The sequence below is a fragment of the Aethalodelphis obliquidens genome, unplaced genomic scaffold (assembly GCF_003676395.1).
Source record: "Aethalodelphis obliquidens isolate GAN/ISIS:26980383/991018 unplaced genomic scaffold, ASM367639v1 scaffold41, whole genome shotgun sequence".
NCBI classification, from domain to species: Eukaryota; Metazoa; Chordata; class Mammalia; order Artiodactyla; family Delphinidae; genus Aethalodelphis; species Aethalodelphis obliquidens.
The window spans coordinates 8,784,471-8,801,807 of NW_020837985.1; the positions used below are offsets into that span (position 1 = coordinate 8,784,471).

The window sequence follows — 17,337 nt, forward strand, 5'->3', positions numbered from 1 at the left end:
AAGATAATGAACCTAAAGTACTTAACCCAGTGCCTGGCACATATAGGCGCTCGGTACATAACACCAGTCATCACGGGCGGGCAAGGTCCCCCTTAAGAGCCTGGGCCACCGTGGGACACTGGGGCAGAGGAAGGAGCAGGAGTTAGGGTCTCACACACTTGATTTGCATCTTGAATGCCCTCTGGCTCTAGGTACGTAACCTGCATTCACTCAAAAAATCTTTGTTGAGCTCATGGCATTGGTGTTAAAGCACAGGCCCCGGAGCCCAGCTGCCTGGCTTTGCTCCTTGGGTCACTCCTGCTGTGCAAGTTATTAAACCTCTCTCTGTCTTAGTTTCCTCACCCAAGGCTGTTATATTTATAAAATACAGGGAATGGTATATGGTGCAGAGCAAAGGCCGTGTAAATTCTTAACAAATAAATAAAAGTGTTGGTGCTTCAAAAGATGGTGGTACTCCAAGAGTAGGAAAGAGGATTGTACTTCCATCCATATTCCCCATATGGATGGAATTACAGTCTTCAAAGTTATATCTTACAAAGACTGGATCAGAGGTCCAAAAATTTCCTCTGAAACGGAGTCATCATTATTTCACTGCATTTCCCATGGCCATTTTTTTATTTTCTTTTTTTTTTTAAGTATAGTTGATTTACAATATTGTGTTAATTTCTGCTGTGTGGCAAAGTGATTCAGTTATACATATTCGTTTCCATTCTGGTGTATCACAGGCGTTTGAATATAGTTCCCTGTGCTCTGCAGTCGGGCCTTGTTGTTTCCCATGGCTATTTTTGAATACACAGCCAGTGACTCTGGCATAAAAGCTAGTCATGTAGTGACACAATGACGATAATAACGTACTCAGTGGGGTCAAAGTATGCTGCCCCCAAATATCCCACTTTGGCATATGGATTATTTTGATCTAAAGCCCGTTGAGAATCAACAGGTGCAGAAAGAAGCCTTCTTGGAGCCTCCGCTCTCCGACTAAGAGCAGGTCTGCCATAAGTTCTCCTTCCTGGCGGGAGGGGGAGTCTTATGGCCATGAAGGGAATGGAAAGTTGGCACCGAGATGGGACTGCACAGACGAACCTCACTAAAATAACTCTTATCTTCCACTAGTTTCCCCATGTATTTACCTTTCCACGATTTAGCACCCTAGAAACTCAAAACCCTTTTTATTTCTTGTCACTTCCCCACAAACTTAACATCCTTCTGTTAAAATGATATAGAAGCTTCAGGGTCTGACCACCTTTTTGAGGTTTTCATTTATTTCTGTGGTGCTCCCATCCCATATGTATATGAAATAAGCCTTTTTTCCTGTTAATCGTTTTGTCATTTCAATTTGCAGAGCCCCAGATACTGAACCTAAGAGGGTGGAGGAAAGAGTTATTTTTTCCTCTCCAACAGTATAATTTACTGAATCTCTACTTTTGGCTATCATCTCTGTTATTTTGCCTTCTCAAGCATCCCGTGAGATACTTCAGTTATACAAGAGAGGGCCCCGGGGATCGGTGGGAGAGCCCCTTACTCGTGGTCACGTGGCTCTAAGTGGGAGAACTGGGGTTTGAACCATGGTCTCCCAGATACTAAAGTTTGTGTCCTTTTTTTACCATGTTCTGCTCTGTTCTCCTGCCCTTCAAAATACCAGCCCAGAGTGCCCCAAAGGACCTGAGGTTGGAAACACACAGAATTGATGATTATTTCAAAGCATTTTGGTGGGTCGAAGGCTAAGAAGTCCGGTCACACTCCCAGGAGAAGGGCTGAGAAGTGTCGTTGGGATCCGTGATCCGTGAATCAGCCCAAGAGGCTTGTGAAATGCATTCACAGTCTGTCTGTGTCTGACTGGCAGTAGCCCTGGAGCTGGAAATGTGGGTGGTCAGAACAAAGCTGCTGGAGCCTTAATTAAACATTGTATCACTTCCGGTTAATGGGGATCACCAATCAACAAAGGCTAGTCTAGCCTGCCAAGGAAACCTACCTTTCTCACTGGACTTTGCAGCCGAAAGATGGCTAGTCAGATACAGAATAATGATAATGCCAGTGTCAGGGTCAAAACTCACACTGAAGTCCATCTTGTTTGGACCAGCCACAGTCAGAGCAGCATGTTCTCAATACATTGTAACGGCGCACTTGAGACAGGAAGACAAGAGTACAGCCATTTTGAAAAAGGACTGGGGGAAGACCTTGGGCCAAACGGGCCTTGGAAGCAAAAGAACAAAGGCTCTGGGGTCCTGAGTCCCAGAGACAAAAACCAGGCTCACAGGAGTTCAAGATTAACTTTATCTCTGTTACACCAAGGAGTGTACCTAGTTGCCACAAGACAGGAAGCTCAGCTATCAATTTTAACCTTATCTGTTCCAATGTTTTCTTGCAGAAAATTCTCAGGCACTCCTTTTCCCTCACCAAAGCGCTCCCTGTTCCCGACAGCCACCATGGAGCCACCTGGTGCGATCAAAGAAGTTTGATGATTTCTGGAAATTAACCAGTGATGAGACAAACCCTCCCTATTGTTGTAAAAGCAACTCGCCCCTTCTCAGGGAGCTGCCACTTTCTTCCACCTTCTCCCTTGTGCACAAGCTCTCTCTTTTAATAAAAGAGGGAGCATTGCTTACCCGAGAGTCTTGTGGAAGTGACATTCATGTCTATGGTATAGCATCCAAGAATCTGGAGATAACACTTGCACTCAGCATCCTTCCTAGTGAGGACCAGCTCCCTCTCTGTGAGGAGGACCCAGAGGCCTGAGGCCGTACACCCCGCAGTCGGCTCCACTGCCCGGGGGAGACACTGAAAGGGGAGGTTCTGGTTTTTCAAAAATAGTTCATTCAGAAAAAGAAGCAAAGAATCTATTATTTCTTGACTATCTGAGGTGCCAGGAATTTTATATATGATATCTACTGGTCCTGGAAGTAACCCCACTTAGGGGTTATCATCCTTATTTTATAGTTGGAGGAAAGCAAGGCCCAGGCAAGCAACCGACCCCTGGGAACGCAGCTCAAAGAGCCAGGAGTGGAATCCTGGTCTGTTTGCCGCCAAAATCCATGATTGATTGGCCTCTGAGAAAGTATAGTTTCTGAGCTGTTGCCTTGCTGCCAGCCATTTTTCAGGGCATTCTTTTCTTCTCATTCCAATTCTTTGGATTAAAGATCATGTTTCCTTTATCACAGATGTGAGGACAAGCCATCCTCCCGGCTGAGGACTGCATTAAGATGCTAATCGATAGCTTAAGGGAAAAAATGGAAAGAAACAGACTGTGATCCAGGGGTGAGTTTTAGCTTAAGTGCAGAGTAAGGGATTGGGTGATAGAAACTCCTCTCCTACCATTCGGCAACCAGGAGCCCAGAGTTTGGGAATTAGAGCAGATGCATTTCTTATCTGGCTTCATGCTTTGGGGAGTAGAGGGAACCGAAGGGTTTGCAAATCTCTACGGTATGTGACTTACCTGTCTCCCGAGCAGGATAAAGGACTTCAAAGAATTTAAGCAGCCTGAAAGATTAACAGCTAAGTCAGAGCTGTGGGGTTTATATGAGTTCTTAGTGAAAGATACAGAGGGTGGAGGTGGGGAAAGGCTTGATAACTTTGCTTTAAGTCCTCTGGAAAAAAAAAATGGAATAATAATCCTACCAAGAATTCACAGCGGTGAAACCGGATCACCTCCATTGGAGAAAAATGCCTTTGCTGTCCGTGAACAGAATGACAAAGCACTGATTCAACGTGGGATGGGAAACCTCTTCTGACAGTAATTACATGTATTGAAGGAGCAGAACAGGATCACAGGGTGATGATTTCCCCTTCCTGCTGTAAAGGTCTGTGAGCCAAGCATCACCTGTCCTGTGAGCCAGTGCAAGTCTTCTGAAGAACTGGCTAGGGGTTGCTCGTGAATTTTAGCAGGGTGGGCAAGCCTGGCCCCATTGCCTGTTCTTATAAAGCCGAAAATGGTTCTACATTTTTAAACAGTTGTAAAGAAGCAAAAGAAGAAGAGTATTTCATGATGTGTAAAAATGATATAAATTTGAATTTCATTATCCACATGTGAAGATCTCTTTGGCTGTGATATGCTCCCTTCAGCTACCCACACCCCAAACTTTACCTCATCCTTTTTATTCTCACCTCAGACCTCCCCGTCACCAGGAAGCCTCTGATACCCTCCCATCCCATTAAGGGTAATATTTTTGTATTTGTCTTATTGTGCTCTATTGGGATGATCTCTTTGCTCGTCTGTCTCCCTCAGTAGGTTGTGTGTATGTGTGTACCTTCAGCGCAGGTACCCTTGTACCTCAAGCATCCTGCCTCCCCAGCACCTACAGTGGTTCAGGCCGGCTGGAACCCACGCAGGAGGTGGGGGACAATGAGGATATTGTTGGAAAACGAGGCAGGGGCCAAACACTGTCTATGGGAATGGTCTAGGAGAGCCGTTTGTGTGCCAGACCTTTTCAGGGTGCTGGGGGCTCAGCTCCAAATAAGCCAGTCGGGATCCCTGCCCTCCTGGCCTGTACATTTCAGTTTAGGGAGATCAGTTACCTCCAAGTTACTTTTCTCATCTAGGAAATGAAGATCGCGATAGTAGCCACCGCAGAAGGCTGTCAGAAGGATAGAATGGTCGTAAGGAAAGGGCTTACGGCACCTGGTTCAAGGTAGACATTTGGGAATCGTTACCCATTGTCTGCCTAGAAAGATTGCATTTCTGAACTTTCGGTCGATTCTTGTGAAATATACCTACTGTGCTAACAGTAACATTTCCGGATGAAGCAGCAGGAACAAAAGCCACAGCCCTGGTTCTGCTTCAGTGATTGGCTAGCTGTGTGGCCTTGGGCAAACTGCTTGACCTCTCTGAGGCTCATTTTCCTTGTACTTAAAAATGCAGGTACAAAAAGACAAATGCTGCAGGCTTCCACTTGTACGAGGTACCTAATAGTCAAAATCATAGAGACAGAAAGTAGAATGGTAGTTGCCAGGGATGGTGGGGGGGAGGAGAATGGGGAGTTACTCTTGAATGGGTGGTGCAGAGTTTCAATTTTACAAGAAGGAAAGAGTTATGGAGATGGAAGTTAGGGATAGTTTCACACTGTTATGAATTTATTCAATACCATGGAACTGTATGCTTAAGATGGTCACTATGAGTTGTCCCTATTCAATGCCCCCAATTCCTCTCCTCTCCTCTCTCTCAAGGCCACGCCAATCAGGCATCACGGCAGCACCCCACCCAAACCGCCTTTGTCAAGGTCTCCATGACTCCCATGTGGCTAACTGCTCTGCTCACTCGACCTCTCAGTGGCACTCTGCGCCTGCAATAGGTCACTCGCTCCATGAGATGAGGTCTGCGCTTGGCATCGCCAACGCCATACTCTTCTGATCGTCTTCTATGTCATCAGCTGCTTTTGCTCAGCCTCTTTCGCTGGTTCCGCCTCGTCTCCTTGACCTCTTGAGGTTGCTGGGTGTAGTCTTTAGGTGTCTCCTCTTTTTTCTCTATACTTGTTCACTTGGGGATCGCATCTTGTCTCATGGTTCTAAAGGTTATCTATAACTTGTCAAATCTATAGATAGATAGATAGACAGACAGACAGATAGATAGATAGGTACCTTCAGCCCTAAATAATCTTAATTCCACACTCAGCTCTCTACAGAACATTTCCACTAGATGCCTCATGTGCATCTCAGATTTAACATTTAAAAAGCCAAATTCACATCCTTTTGCAAAAACTTGCCCCTTCCCTAATCTACTCCCACCTCAATTAATGATGCGTTCATTCTTCCAGGTACTCAAATAAAATACTGCATAATCTTCCTGGATTTTTCTCCTTCTTCCACATCTGACATTCAGTCTATCAGAAAATCCTGTCATTTCTACTCTTTTTTTTTTTAATTGTCTGTGGCTGGGTTCTTTTTTTAAATTATTTTTATTGGGATATAGTTGCTTTATAGTGTCATGTTAGTTTCTGCTGTGCAATGAAGTGAATCAGTACCATGTGTAAAGCAGATAGCTAGTGGGAACCTGCTGTATAGCTCAGGGAGCTCAGCTCGGTGCTCTGTGGTGACTTACATGGGTGGGAAGGGGCAGCAGAGGGGGGAGATCCAAGAGGGAGGGGATATATGTATACATATAGCTGTCATTTCTACTCTTAAAAGGTATCTAGATTCTAAATATTAAGATTTCTCACCACCTCCATCACCCTGGTCCAAGCCACTCTTGGCTCTCACCTGGATTATTGCTAATGCAGTCGTGTCCCTGATTAATCTCCTTGCCTCTGCCTTTGCCTCATTCAGTGTATTCTCAATACAGCAGCCAGAGAACCCCTTGTTAGCATCCGTCAGATCTTCTCACCTCTCTCCTCAAAGCCCCGCATGACTTCCTGTCTGACTCAGAGTAAAAGCAAATGTCTTTATCCCGACCCAGGAGGCTGTTCATGACCTGACCTCTGTTACTTCCTAATTTCATTTCTGCTTCTCTCTGCTAACTCCACCTGCCCTCCACTGGCCTGGGGCCGACCTGCCCAGAGCCAGAAGATAAATTGCTGGCAATGTTTTCATATTTGATGTGGAGGCAGGATACAAGGACAATTGGACTCTTCTCAGGGGAGACACCTTACACGTCTTCAGTGTGGGGAAGCCACAGGGTCTCAGGTCACCTGGATGCCCGACATTGTTCATTGTTGAAAGCTTCATTGTTGGAAGCCGACATTGTTAGGAACAGTAACTGGCTCCCAGGAGGATCTGCGAGGTTATGAATGGGCTTTTGCTCCATTTGTGCAGATGGAAAGGATTTTCTCAGGGATATAATTTGTAGGCTCTTTATCTGTCTGTCATGCGGTCATCTGAGACCAAAGGCGGGTATGTTTTATTGGGGGAGGGACATACATACGTTTGCTGAGTGGATGCTCATCTCACCTGTCAGCCCCAGGTCTTCACAATGACAAATGTGGACCTGATCTTCTAGCAGACCTTCTACCCTGCTTCCTAGTGGTTACAGGCACTGTTTTAATAATGAACAAGTTCATGGGCACCACGGCCAGCTTGTCCAGTGTTGGCCAACTTTGTCCTTTGACTTACAGAGTGATTTGTGGCAACCTGGCTGGGTTTTTGCTTCCCTGTATGTATGTAGGGTTTTCAGGTGGGCTTATGTACCAGATGCTCATGTTGCTGTGCTGTTTTCCCTCTGCCCAGCTGCGAGCTCACCCGTGGTCACAGTACACAGGTCACAGCAGGCAGGCAGCTCCTCTGGCTACGTCTCTCTGCTTCTCTGCCTTAGAGCTTTTGCACCTGGGAGCTTGCTCAGCTGTAGCACAGGAAAACTGACAGAGGAGGGAATTTATATCCCAGGGGCAACTCTCAACCAGGGAAGAACCGGGCTCCGTGGATGAATGCCCCAGATGCCTGTCCCAAGGTGGAATGATTCTCTGGTGTATTTCACATGGGTTCTCAGGGGGTTCCTGGTGGAATTGAGACCAGTTACCCACAAGGATTAGCTCATTCTTTACTGGCTTTTCTCCCTCCCTGTTCCAGTCTCTCCACTCTTTCTCAGCCGTGTTTTCTGGGATCACTTTCCAAATATACTACCTGCATCCAACATTCTGTCTCTATTCTTGCGGAAACCCAAATTAAGGCAGCCAGGCGTGTGGGTACAGGATAGAGTCAAAAGCTGTCATTCACTGAACATGCGCTGAGTGCCAGATCCTTGGCTAGGATAATAACCCTTCAAGGCACACAGTTTTCTCCCCACTTTACAGATGACAAACCAAGACAGAGAAAGATTAAGTAACTCTCCCAAGGTTCCCTGCTCCAACTCCCTCTTTCTCATGAGAAAACATCCCTTCCTGCTGTACTGACAACAGAGAGAGGCCATCTGATATAAGCTTTACTGATTTCCTCTCTGTTGACTTACATTCACTCTGAGTCACCCACGTGGTCTTCCCCCCAACATGGTCTAGGAGGGGAAGCTTCTCCAAAGAAAGTGGCATGAGTCTTGGGGGTAGATGGTCCTGGGCCCTACTTGTGACTGTTCATTTATGAATGTCTGTCCTTGGGCAGGTCTTTTATGTTTCTGGGTCTGAATTTTCTCACCTATAAAAATGGAGTAATAATGTCTTAAAACTGTAACGATTAGATAATGTTTTACTAAAGTCTGTACATCTACAACCTGTATAGTGGCTGTTATTAAGGAGATGTGCAGTCCACATCATGCATTTGTAGCTGTGAAAACATTGAATTATGTTTCCTTTCTTGTGTCTTTATTCTCTGCGTCTCAACCACTTCTTACAAACATACCCAAATCCCGTCCTATTCCTCCTGCCCGCAACTAATAATGAACTGTCTTTCCTTGTCGCTCTGTGTTGCTAATGAAGCAAAGAACATTCTGCCACACAATCATTGAAATGTCTATTTATTAATAAGTGGTGCGGTATTTATTTGTTTTAAGATAGAACATAAAAAATCAGGTAAGAATTGTTTGCATAATATATATGGAAATCAACTTATTAAAGTTGTTGAAATATTGGACAGAGCCAGAATATAAATTACACATACAGTTTAAAAATTACAGGAAATCATATTATAAAGAGCACGAAAGGCCACTTGTGGAAGAGTTGTGTTCCCATGTAAGCCAGAACGTGAAGAGAGCCTACTGTAGCATGGAGGCAAATTCAGGGGGCAAGGCACCAGAATTCTAGGCCGTAAAAGGGGGTTAAAGAAAGTACAATCCAAAATCAGAAACAACGGATTCATGTCACTGGAAGCCTCAGTTTGCTCTTCAGATTGGTGTTTTCCATCGCTGCTACATCACAAAGAGAAAAAAGAAGAATAGCCATACCCCGTTGGAAGCAATGTGGAAGGCATCTTCCTCTTTAAAACAGGGAATGATTGACTAATCTGATGAAGTTGGTGCATCTTTCTAAGGGGATTTTCAGGATGGGGCAGGGCCCACCTCACATCTCCAACAGCAAAGCCTGACACTCGACAACAAGGTGGCTGCCAGTCTTGGAACTTGTCCTCCCACCTGGACTCTGAACTCTCACAGGAACTTTGGAGGGTGGAGCTGCGCTCCCCTCCCTTGGAAAAGGATTCAGAGGGAAAAGAAGAGCCCAATTATCAGATCAGGTTGGCTTCCACTGGGAACCTTGATCTTTTCATATCGAGAAAGAGAAACACAACTGTCCTGAGCCTTTGGCCTCCCAGAGAATGTTTTTGAAGACTCACCTGTTTCTGCAGGATCTCTGAGCTCTGAAATAAAGGGACAGTCTAGAGACAAAAGACTAGTCAGGAGGGACACTTGAACTCGTTTGGTTAAAACAATGAAAGGAAATCCTTGGGGGCAAAGAACAGGGGGCACTTGTGGGATAATCTGTAGCCACAGCAAACTCCCAGAGCTGATGGATTCCAACATGAGCCAGATGGACAATTCGTGTGGCATTATTCTCTGCCGCCGACAGCTGGATCGTGAAACCACGCAAAGGAGCAGACAGAACCCGCCGAATAGGAAGGGGAACAGTCAATGCAAGAATCACTCTTCTGTCCAGGGAACCAACAGGACTGTAATCATTTTACCTAAAGGTGATGGGGTGTGGGAGGGCAAGGCTTTGTGGAAGCCCGCAAGGCATGATTTGGGAGCATTTCTATTGACCTGGGAGACTTGGGGTGGGGAGGAAGAATGGGCTTTGGGGGCACATGGGTTTTGGTTAACGGCTTCTCCCTCTCAGCTTCAGCTTTCTATAAGATGGAAACAGTAATACCTCCTCAGTGGGGTTGTGATGAGGATTGCATGAAGTCGAGAGAGAGAACTATGACGTCACATGCTGCCCATAAAGAGAGCTTAGGGTGAATTCTCCTCCCCTTCCCTGAACTCAGTCTTAGGGACAGAGGAAGAGAACAGAACACTGAAGCGAAACGTGCTCTCGTTTTGCGTTACTCTCAGGCAACAAATTGTAGAGTCCATCTGACAAGTCTAAGAGGAATTGCAAATATATTCCTAACCCCTGGGCAAGGCTTTTGACCGCTTAATTATAAGTCACACTCAGGTTATTCTTACATAGACCCTTATTTTTTTGACTCATTTTTTGACTTATTTCCCTCTGACACTTATTTTAACCTTAGAACAGTGCTATGTGAAGGCTGACAGAATGACAGTCATTAAAGTCAGTGGGTCACCTATTGCCATCCAAGAAGTTGACCACCTTTCTATCTCTTAGGAGCTCCTGGCTCAGGAGAACTGAACATCCTGCTACTAGCTTTAACAAGGGGAGCCCTGCCAAATTCTGGAAAATCTATCCCAAGCACAATATAAGTGGAAACCAACTATGGAAATCCTCATTTGAGCCAATGGAGGCCTGTTGACTTCCTAAAATAATTTTCTAGTTACAGGAACATAAGGTATCTTCAGTTGAATCCTGTTTGCTTCTGTAGCTTTTGGTGAAGACTAGAATACCTGGCTGTGATATGACCAAGACAGACGTTCTCTGGGACAAAGCAGGAGGAGCCAGGCTGTGCCCAGGTGGGACCCAGAGATCCCAGGGCAAAGGGACAACTTCAGTAGACCTGCTGACTTGGGGTCATATACTTCCCCAAAGAAATCACATCCCATTTCCTAAAATCAAGCCCATACATTTTTTTCAAGGAGAAATCCTGGTAACTTGGCTTATAGGTAAGGATGTAACCTGAGGCATCACTCTGGAGCTGAATGAGTGCAAGCGATGGACCAAAGAACTGAACCAGTCTAAGCCTGGGGGAGAGGTCAGGGGAGCGGAGGGGAGGAGTGCTCTTCTTCATTCCTTTTCTCAACCACACACAGCAGCAGTGGTATGTCTGCAGCTTTGGAACACAGCAGGATTTTGGAAGAAAGAGCGATGTCATCTTTCAAGGCATGGGATCATCAATCACATTCCAGAGATGGGAAGATGTCCTGACACATGTGTCTGGTTTCGCAGTTTCTCCAGTGGACCAGGAAGTTCTCTCTCATCTCCTGGACTCAACAGAAATACTTTATTCTCACTGGGTATTTTAGTTTTTGATCTCCAACATCTGGTCCAGGAGTTAGGAGACCTGAGTTCTAGATTCTGCTACACAGTCACTCATTTAATCGCTGATCGACTAAGTGTGACTCCCTTTGCTCTGAGCCTCTGCTTCCTGATATAAAAAGAGAGGTGGTCTGGGTAATTAAGGTCTCTTCTTGCTCTGAGCATCTAAGAATCTATGAAATTATACCTCCCTGTGTCTATGATAATAAAGCACAGTTTCCTGCAGGGATGCCAGAGTTGAGACTGTTCAAAGCTGGGAACCAATCCCCCTGAGGAGGGTTTCAGCAAACTTAAACTCTTTCTTGGAAGTTCTCCACTCATTGCTAGCATTTGTCTGACAGACATCATGGCACGGTTGAATTTCCTCGTTGAAACCACTCATTTCTTTATATTTAATTATTCCTTCTATTTGGCTTTACCTCCTACACATCATCCTTCGAGACAACGGGGCAGTATCTGGTACAGTGTGTCCCACGGAACTGCCACAGCCCAACCACTGGGACCCAACAGTCTTGCTCTCCTCATTCCGACATTCCTGCTCTTCCTTATTTTGATGGAAAAAGTAAGCATTTCTATTTCTAGAGATGTCCTTATTTAAATAGCAATTGTGAAAGTGCCTGATTTTGTCGTGTAAAAATTGGGATTGTATCTTCACCACTCTTTTTCTGAAAAAGATTTTCTAGTGTAAATTTAGAGTTCATGAGTAATACCAAGACTCAGGCAATGGCGTCCATACATGATGTAAAAAAAGAACACGAATAACAGTACCCCGGATATGGCAGTCATTGTAGTAGGGGCTTTATCTATATAGATTGTGTCTTTGAAAATCAAAACACGTCAGAAAAGCCAAAGACGTTTGAATATAAGTCAAATTTTCATCCAGGGCATCTCTATATCCTTCCGAGCTCTTTGGTATTTTTCATTACTGGTTTCCTAAAGCACTAAAGCTATGCAGATAGGCTGGTTCCTAACATGTTCTGACCTGGGCATCGTGATACCTGCTACCTGATTTAGGGGACTGTTGGCTCAGTTTTAAATAGTGTAATATCAGTAACACAAGAACTTTGGGTTGATTTGAATACAAAGAAAGGACTTACAGTCTGTTTAAAAGTTCATCCTGAAACAAGCAAGCCTTCAAAGACAAGTGAGGACATGGGCAGACTCCTCAGGATGCCCAGGGTTCAGAAAGCAAAGGTAATCCTTGGGGTTCTAGGTGCCCTGGATATGTATTCAAGGAACACGAAGAGTACCTATGGGGCATCTTCTGGAGGAAGCCTGGGGTGCACTTTCCAAAGTGCTGTTGGCTTCTTAGGACACTGGACACATTTATTCTCTTGCCCCAGGAGAATCTGATGTGCAGGTTTCCAGAAGCAGAGTGACACGTTTCTCTTCAAATAGATGCTGTATATTGGTCTTCACTATAAGCTTCTCTTGGTCAACACAATGAAATGGAAGTAGCTCAGCTCCTTGCCTGGTCTCAATCATGGTAGGGATTTGGAGAGGAAGAAAAAGCTGATTTCTCCAAGAACCTTCTCAGATACTCCAGAAACTCCTTCTTCCACAGCTTGTCTGGAGCTATAATGTCTAAAGCATTGAACGCAAACTCAAAGTCCCCCTACAATCCAATCAGCCTTCCCTGAGCTGATGGGGTCATTACGATTTTGATGCAGAAGTTTTGCTTTCACTTTCTTCCATGTTCAGTCTCTCACTGATTCCAGCCTAGGAAGCATTCCTGTCTGTATAGTTGTCTGCAGAGATGAAATCAGGTTCTTTCCACTTCTGGTAGACATAATTTAAAGGGACCTTTAATAATCCAAGGCCACCAGATTCCTAGCTTTTTGACAGCAGTCTGTATTTTTCTTATCTCTGAATTTCTGGTGCATTGTGCAGTGCCTAGAAGACAGTGGTGCTTAATAAATCTTGTAAATGAATAACCAAAGGAACGTTTTTATCACGCTCATTAGAGTGGTATGGAATTATGACGATGACCTTGGCCAGTTTTGAGTAGCTCCTGTTAGGTTAACATTTTCTGTAAGTAACTATTCTTTCAACTTACAGTGTCTAGGAACTGTCTTGCACAAAATAGGCATTAAATGCATACTGTTGATTAATGAGCTCATTTGATGTACAGTATATACCTTGGGGTTTTCTGGCTATGTTTTCATGACAACTAGAGCTTTATAATATCAACGCCATGTCTCATAAGTCTAATCTCTCAGTTTCCAGAACAAACACAGTTAGTGAATAGAACTTTCTCAATTTGATTTTTTTTTCCTCTCACAATAAAAAAAAACAAAAAAACTTTCAGTATTTGCTTGTGTGCTAGTCTCTGATAGTCAAAACTCAAAATTGATCTCAAGTATTTTCTTCTCAGCCCAATAGGATCCCCATTCACCTAACATTTGGAAAGTGTATTTATCTCATTAATGTTGATCCTGCTAAAAGACGACCTCTTCAATTTTGCATATATCATGTTGTGACACAGAGACTGAGTACATATATCATAGTTTCCCTTGAGAAAATCATCCTTCATTTGCCATTATTTCATGGAGTTCTGCTGAAACTATTGCAATTTCCTGGGCAAGCTTCAGAACCACTGGTTTATCTGAAGTAGAATAATCTTGGGCTGTGTTATTTACCAATTCTGTTGGATTATTTCATCATGCTGTTTTTTTTTTTGTTTGACAAAAAGAGGTTTGTGGAAGCACACACTGTTTCTCCTAATAACTTATGTTTAATCCCAGACTCTGAATTTCTACTTCATCAATGCCAGCCATGTTAATGATGTCGTCTGTGGGCAGGCAACTTGAGTAGGTTTGGTTTGCATTTCTGGAATGTGTTTTTTTTTTTAAAGGAATATCAAAGAATATTCTAGATGATTTTTCTTTCTTTTTTGTTTTCTTAGATGGGAAAGAACAGCTCTTAAGATTCTTATCATTTATTCATTCATGAAGATGTAATTTGCCTTGGTCTACACTGATAAAGACAACATACTGCATTGGAGGTATGGAATCGACACAAACCCAATCCCTGCCCATCAGTTACTAAAAGAACCTAAGGTAATCCTCTAACTTTGGAGCCATGGTAACTATTTTTAACCTGAGGATGAGAAAGTCTCACTCTTCCAGCTGGGAACTCCATTGAGTTCTTGGAAAATGCCTCTATTTGTAAGATACTGAGGCCAGTAGGTTCTGCAAGAATATTAATAAGTTAGAAAAATAATCGGTATGTTAGATGGCTCAATCATTTTTGACAAAAGATTCCAGGAAGGTCAGAATCAAGAACCGAAGTCTAAGGAAGGGGCATAAGGTTTCTTAGGTCATCAACTGCAGCCATACTGAAGCGGGTCAGGAGGCTCACATGCCCTTTGCCCTTCAGATAGCCAGAAAGTCAAACGGCAAACCATGGGGGAGGGGGTTTCACGTCTGATGTATGTGCGCACTCTTGTGTATTTCCTACCTCGGACTTCAAAGCCAACACCCATCCATTCGTGGGACTCTCCAAGTAAAACTCCTTTTTTATCCCTCACAAAGCCAAGGACTTCGGGCTTTGGTTGTAAGTCCCTAAAGTCAGGGGCTGACCCTTCATTATTACTGTACTCTGAGCCTTACACATGGTACCTGTTGACACATAGGTTGAAAGAAACCAATCTCTGAGGAAGGAGCTCCTCTCTCCAATATAGTGCAAGAGCCCTGCATTAGGTAACGATGAAACCATCCACCGTCATGTCTGCCGCAGCCATCATGGCTCTTGACGAGACTGCGAGGGAGAGCGTCGGTGGGACGGAGACACTCGCGTAGGCCACTTCAAACATCCTGTCATCAAGGTAACCATCCACAATGTGTGCTTAGACGTATGAAAAGAGTGAGATAATAACACTGCAGTGTAGTCATTTAGCGAATTACCTCAAGCCTAACGGAAACCTTTTCCATCAGTGTGTTTCAGAGAATAGCAACATCTCCTAGCAGGATGGCTTCTGCTTCATATTAATGCTTATATAGTAGGACAGTGAGCTCAGCTAGTCTTATGGCTATGTGTGGTTTAAAAAAATCTAGAGGAGGGGGCTTCCCTGGTGGCGCAGTGGTTGAGAGTCCGCCTGCCGATGCAGGGGACGCAGGTTCGTGCCCCGGTCCGGGAAGATCCCACGTGCCGCGGAGCGGCTGGGACCGTGAGCCATGGCCGCTAAGCCTGCGCGTCCGGAGCCTGTGCTCCGTAATGGGAGAGGCCACAGCGGTGAGAGGCCTGCGTACCACCAAAAAAAAAAAAAAAAAAAAAAATCTAGACGAGGAAAAATGGATGGTTGTGGAAATTTTGTCTAGTTGCATATTAATGAATGTTGTAGCTCACTTGTATTACTACTTTTTTCTGGATCCAAAATGCAAAGCATCCGACAAGCATGTTTTGCAATAAAAGCAGACATCCTCCTCCCGCTGGGTAAACAGTGTCACGGGTGCTTTCCACACAACAGAGTACAGGCGTCTCGGTCCTGTTGTGTAAACTGCAGAGTGGCGTGGCAGGAGGGACCAGGGCCTGGAGTGAGTCAGCTGACCGGGCTTTGAGTCTCAGGTCTCTGGGGAACAATGGAGTGGCCCTGGACATATGTCTGTCTTTACCTGGGCCTAAGCTTTCTCATTTTTACAAGGAAGGATGTGGACTGGATAATTCTGTGCGCCCTCTTGACTCTAGTTCCTATTTGAGATGGATATTTTATACAAGTATCTCGGGGAAGAATGTGAATTGGAACCTCATTTTGAAGGCACTGAGCCCCTGCCCCGAGGGGCACCCCACTGCTGATAAATTCTGTTATCTTTGGCTACGTAATTTGGGAACTATCTTAATGTGCATGTGTGTGTGTTTTCTCCCTGCCTAGTCACAACTCATCCAACACGTTACACCTGCCACCACCCTTCATAGATGAGGAAACCGGGGCGTGATAGTTGACAATGACAGACTTACTTAGTGAGGTCCCTTTGAGAGCTTTTGGAAGGTTTTCCCAGGCTTTCCTTAATAATGTTTTAAATTCTTGGTTTTGAAGATGTGATGACTATCTCGTTCCTCCCCTCATGTTTTTAGCTCAGGAGGCAACGTCACTGATACGCAATGTATTTTTGTTGAGAGAATTATTTGCTTGCTTTAGAAAACGGTTAATTGTTGGACTGTTTTACACAAAGGGGCAGTGACGCTAAGAAACAACGTAAACGACTTTCTCTGCTCACCCAACCAAAACCCAAACCAGACGACCACACAGACACATCGCACGGCTCCTCAGTCATTTCTCCCTGTACTGGTCCAGTCATGATTCAAAGTAAGAAGAGCGGCTAAACGTGTATCCTAAAGAGGTCAGCGGCACCATTTATATAGTGTAGGTCATGCAAACCATGCTTGAAAGGAAGCGGCTTCACTGTGGTCACCTGGAGGAGAAAAAGGCCACGAGAAGCCCCAGCCCAGGCGGGGCTACCACGCACATGCACGCGTTTGACGCAGCCACTGGGGATCTCACAGGTACGTGGCGGGTGTGAGAGCAAGTGAGCTATACAAAGTCTGTCTACATTACAAGGAGGAGCCAGCCCACGACCCCTTTTAAGTGGGCTTGTTGGAAGGGGTCCATATCGAATCGGAAATACCATCCCCCGTGGATGACAAAGGCATGGAGCCACTGGGCGTGAAGGGGTCTGTGTCCGTGTCTGTCTCACCCTCGGCGAGGTACCGTTTCTCCCTCATCCAGCTTGACCCCCCGCTCGGGCCAAACACAAAATCGTCTCTGTCTTGGGAGATGCTGAAGCCACTTGGAGAGCGTTCCAGCTCCTCGTGGTTGACGGACATCAGGGACAGGGGGGTGTCACTGTCCCGGGTGATGCTGCGTCTCTGCTGGGGGGAGACCCGGTCCGAGCAGGGGCTGTGCAGTTCAGCCTGGGAGTGGTAGCTCCCGCGGGAGTCGAGAAGGGTCAAGATAGGCAGGACGGTGGGCCTTTCCGCATAGGTGGTCGCCGAGGAGGAAAGGGTGGCGTGAACCTTTCCAGAGCTGGGTGCCCCTCGGGACAGGTTCACGGGGTCGTGGGCAAAAACCCCGTAGGGGCCGGCCCTGTCAATGGGCACCTGGTGGACGCTGTAGGGAGCGCCGGGGGCGCCGGTCTCAGAGTCGTTACACATGATGGTTTTCAAATCCGCTTCCCTGTGGTCCTCTCTCTTCTCCGCCTCAGCTGGCGAAGAGGTCCCCTTGGTCGGGCAGAAGTCGGTGACGTGCACCTGCAGCCGCTCCATGTGCTGCATATGCATGTCCACCAGGAAGTCCAGCTTCTTCCCCATGTCGCGAACCTGGAAAACACAAGGAGCCGTGAATCGC

General features: G+C 45.4%; 2 protein-coding genes across 6 annotated transcripts in view; one reads left to right on the top strand and one right to left on the bottom strand.

Annotated features, from left to right (window-relative positions):
• EFR3A (EFR3 homolog A) overlaps window positions 1-17,337 on the top strand; it is a 180,270-nt gene that overhangs the window by 162,760 nt on the left and 173 nt on the right. For 3 of the 5 annotated variants that reach the window (XR_003438378.1, XR_003438379.1, XR_003438381.1), the window contains 3 exons: window positions 13,900-13,998; window positions 14,629-14,820; window positions 16,166-16,215. The gene's annotated coding sequence lies outside the window, so the exon portion shown is untranslated. Of the gene's footprint in view, window positions 1-13,899; window positions 14,054-14,628; window positions 14,821-16,165; window positions 16,497-17,194 lie in introns of those variants that run through there. The other 2 variants (XR_003438377.1, XR_003438380.1) reach the window with 2 other exon arrangements.
• KCNQ3 (potassium voltage-gated channel subfamily Q member 3) overlaps window positions 16,324-17,337 on the bottom strand; it is a 127,320-nt gene continuing 126,306 nt past the window's right edge. The window contains exon 15 of the mRNA XM_027132063.1: window positions 16,324-17,309. Coding sequence (XP_026987864.1) covers window positions 16,575-17,309 — 735 coding nt within the window. The 3' untranslated portion in view covers window positions 16,324-16,574. The remainder of the gene's footprint in view (window positions 17,310-17,337) is intronic.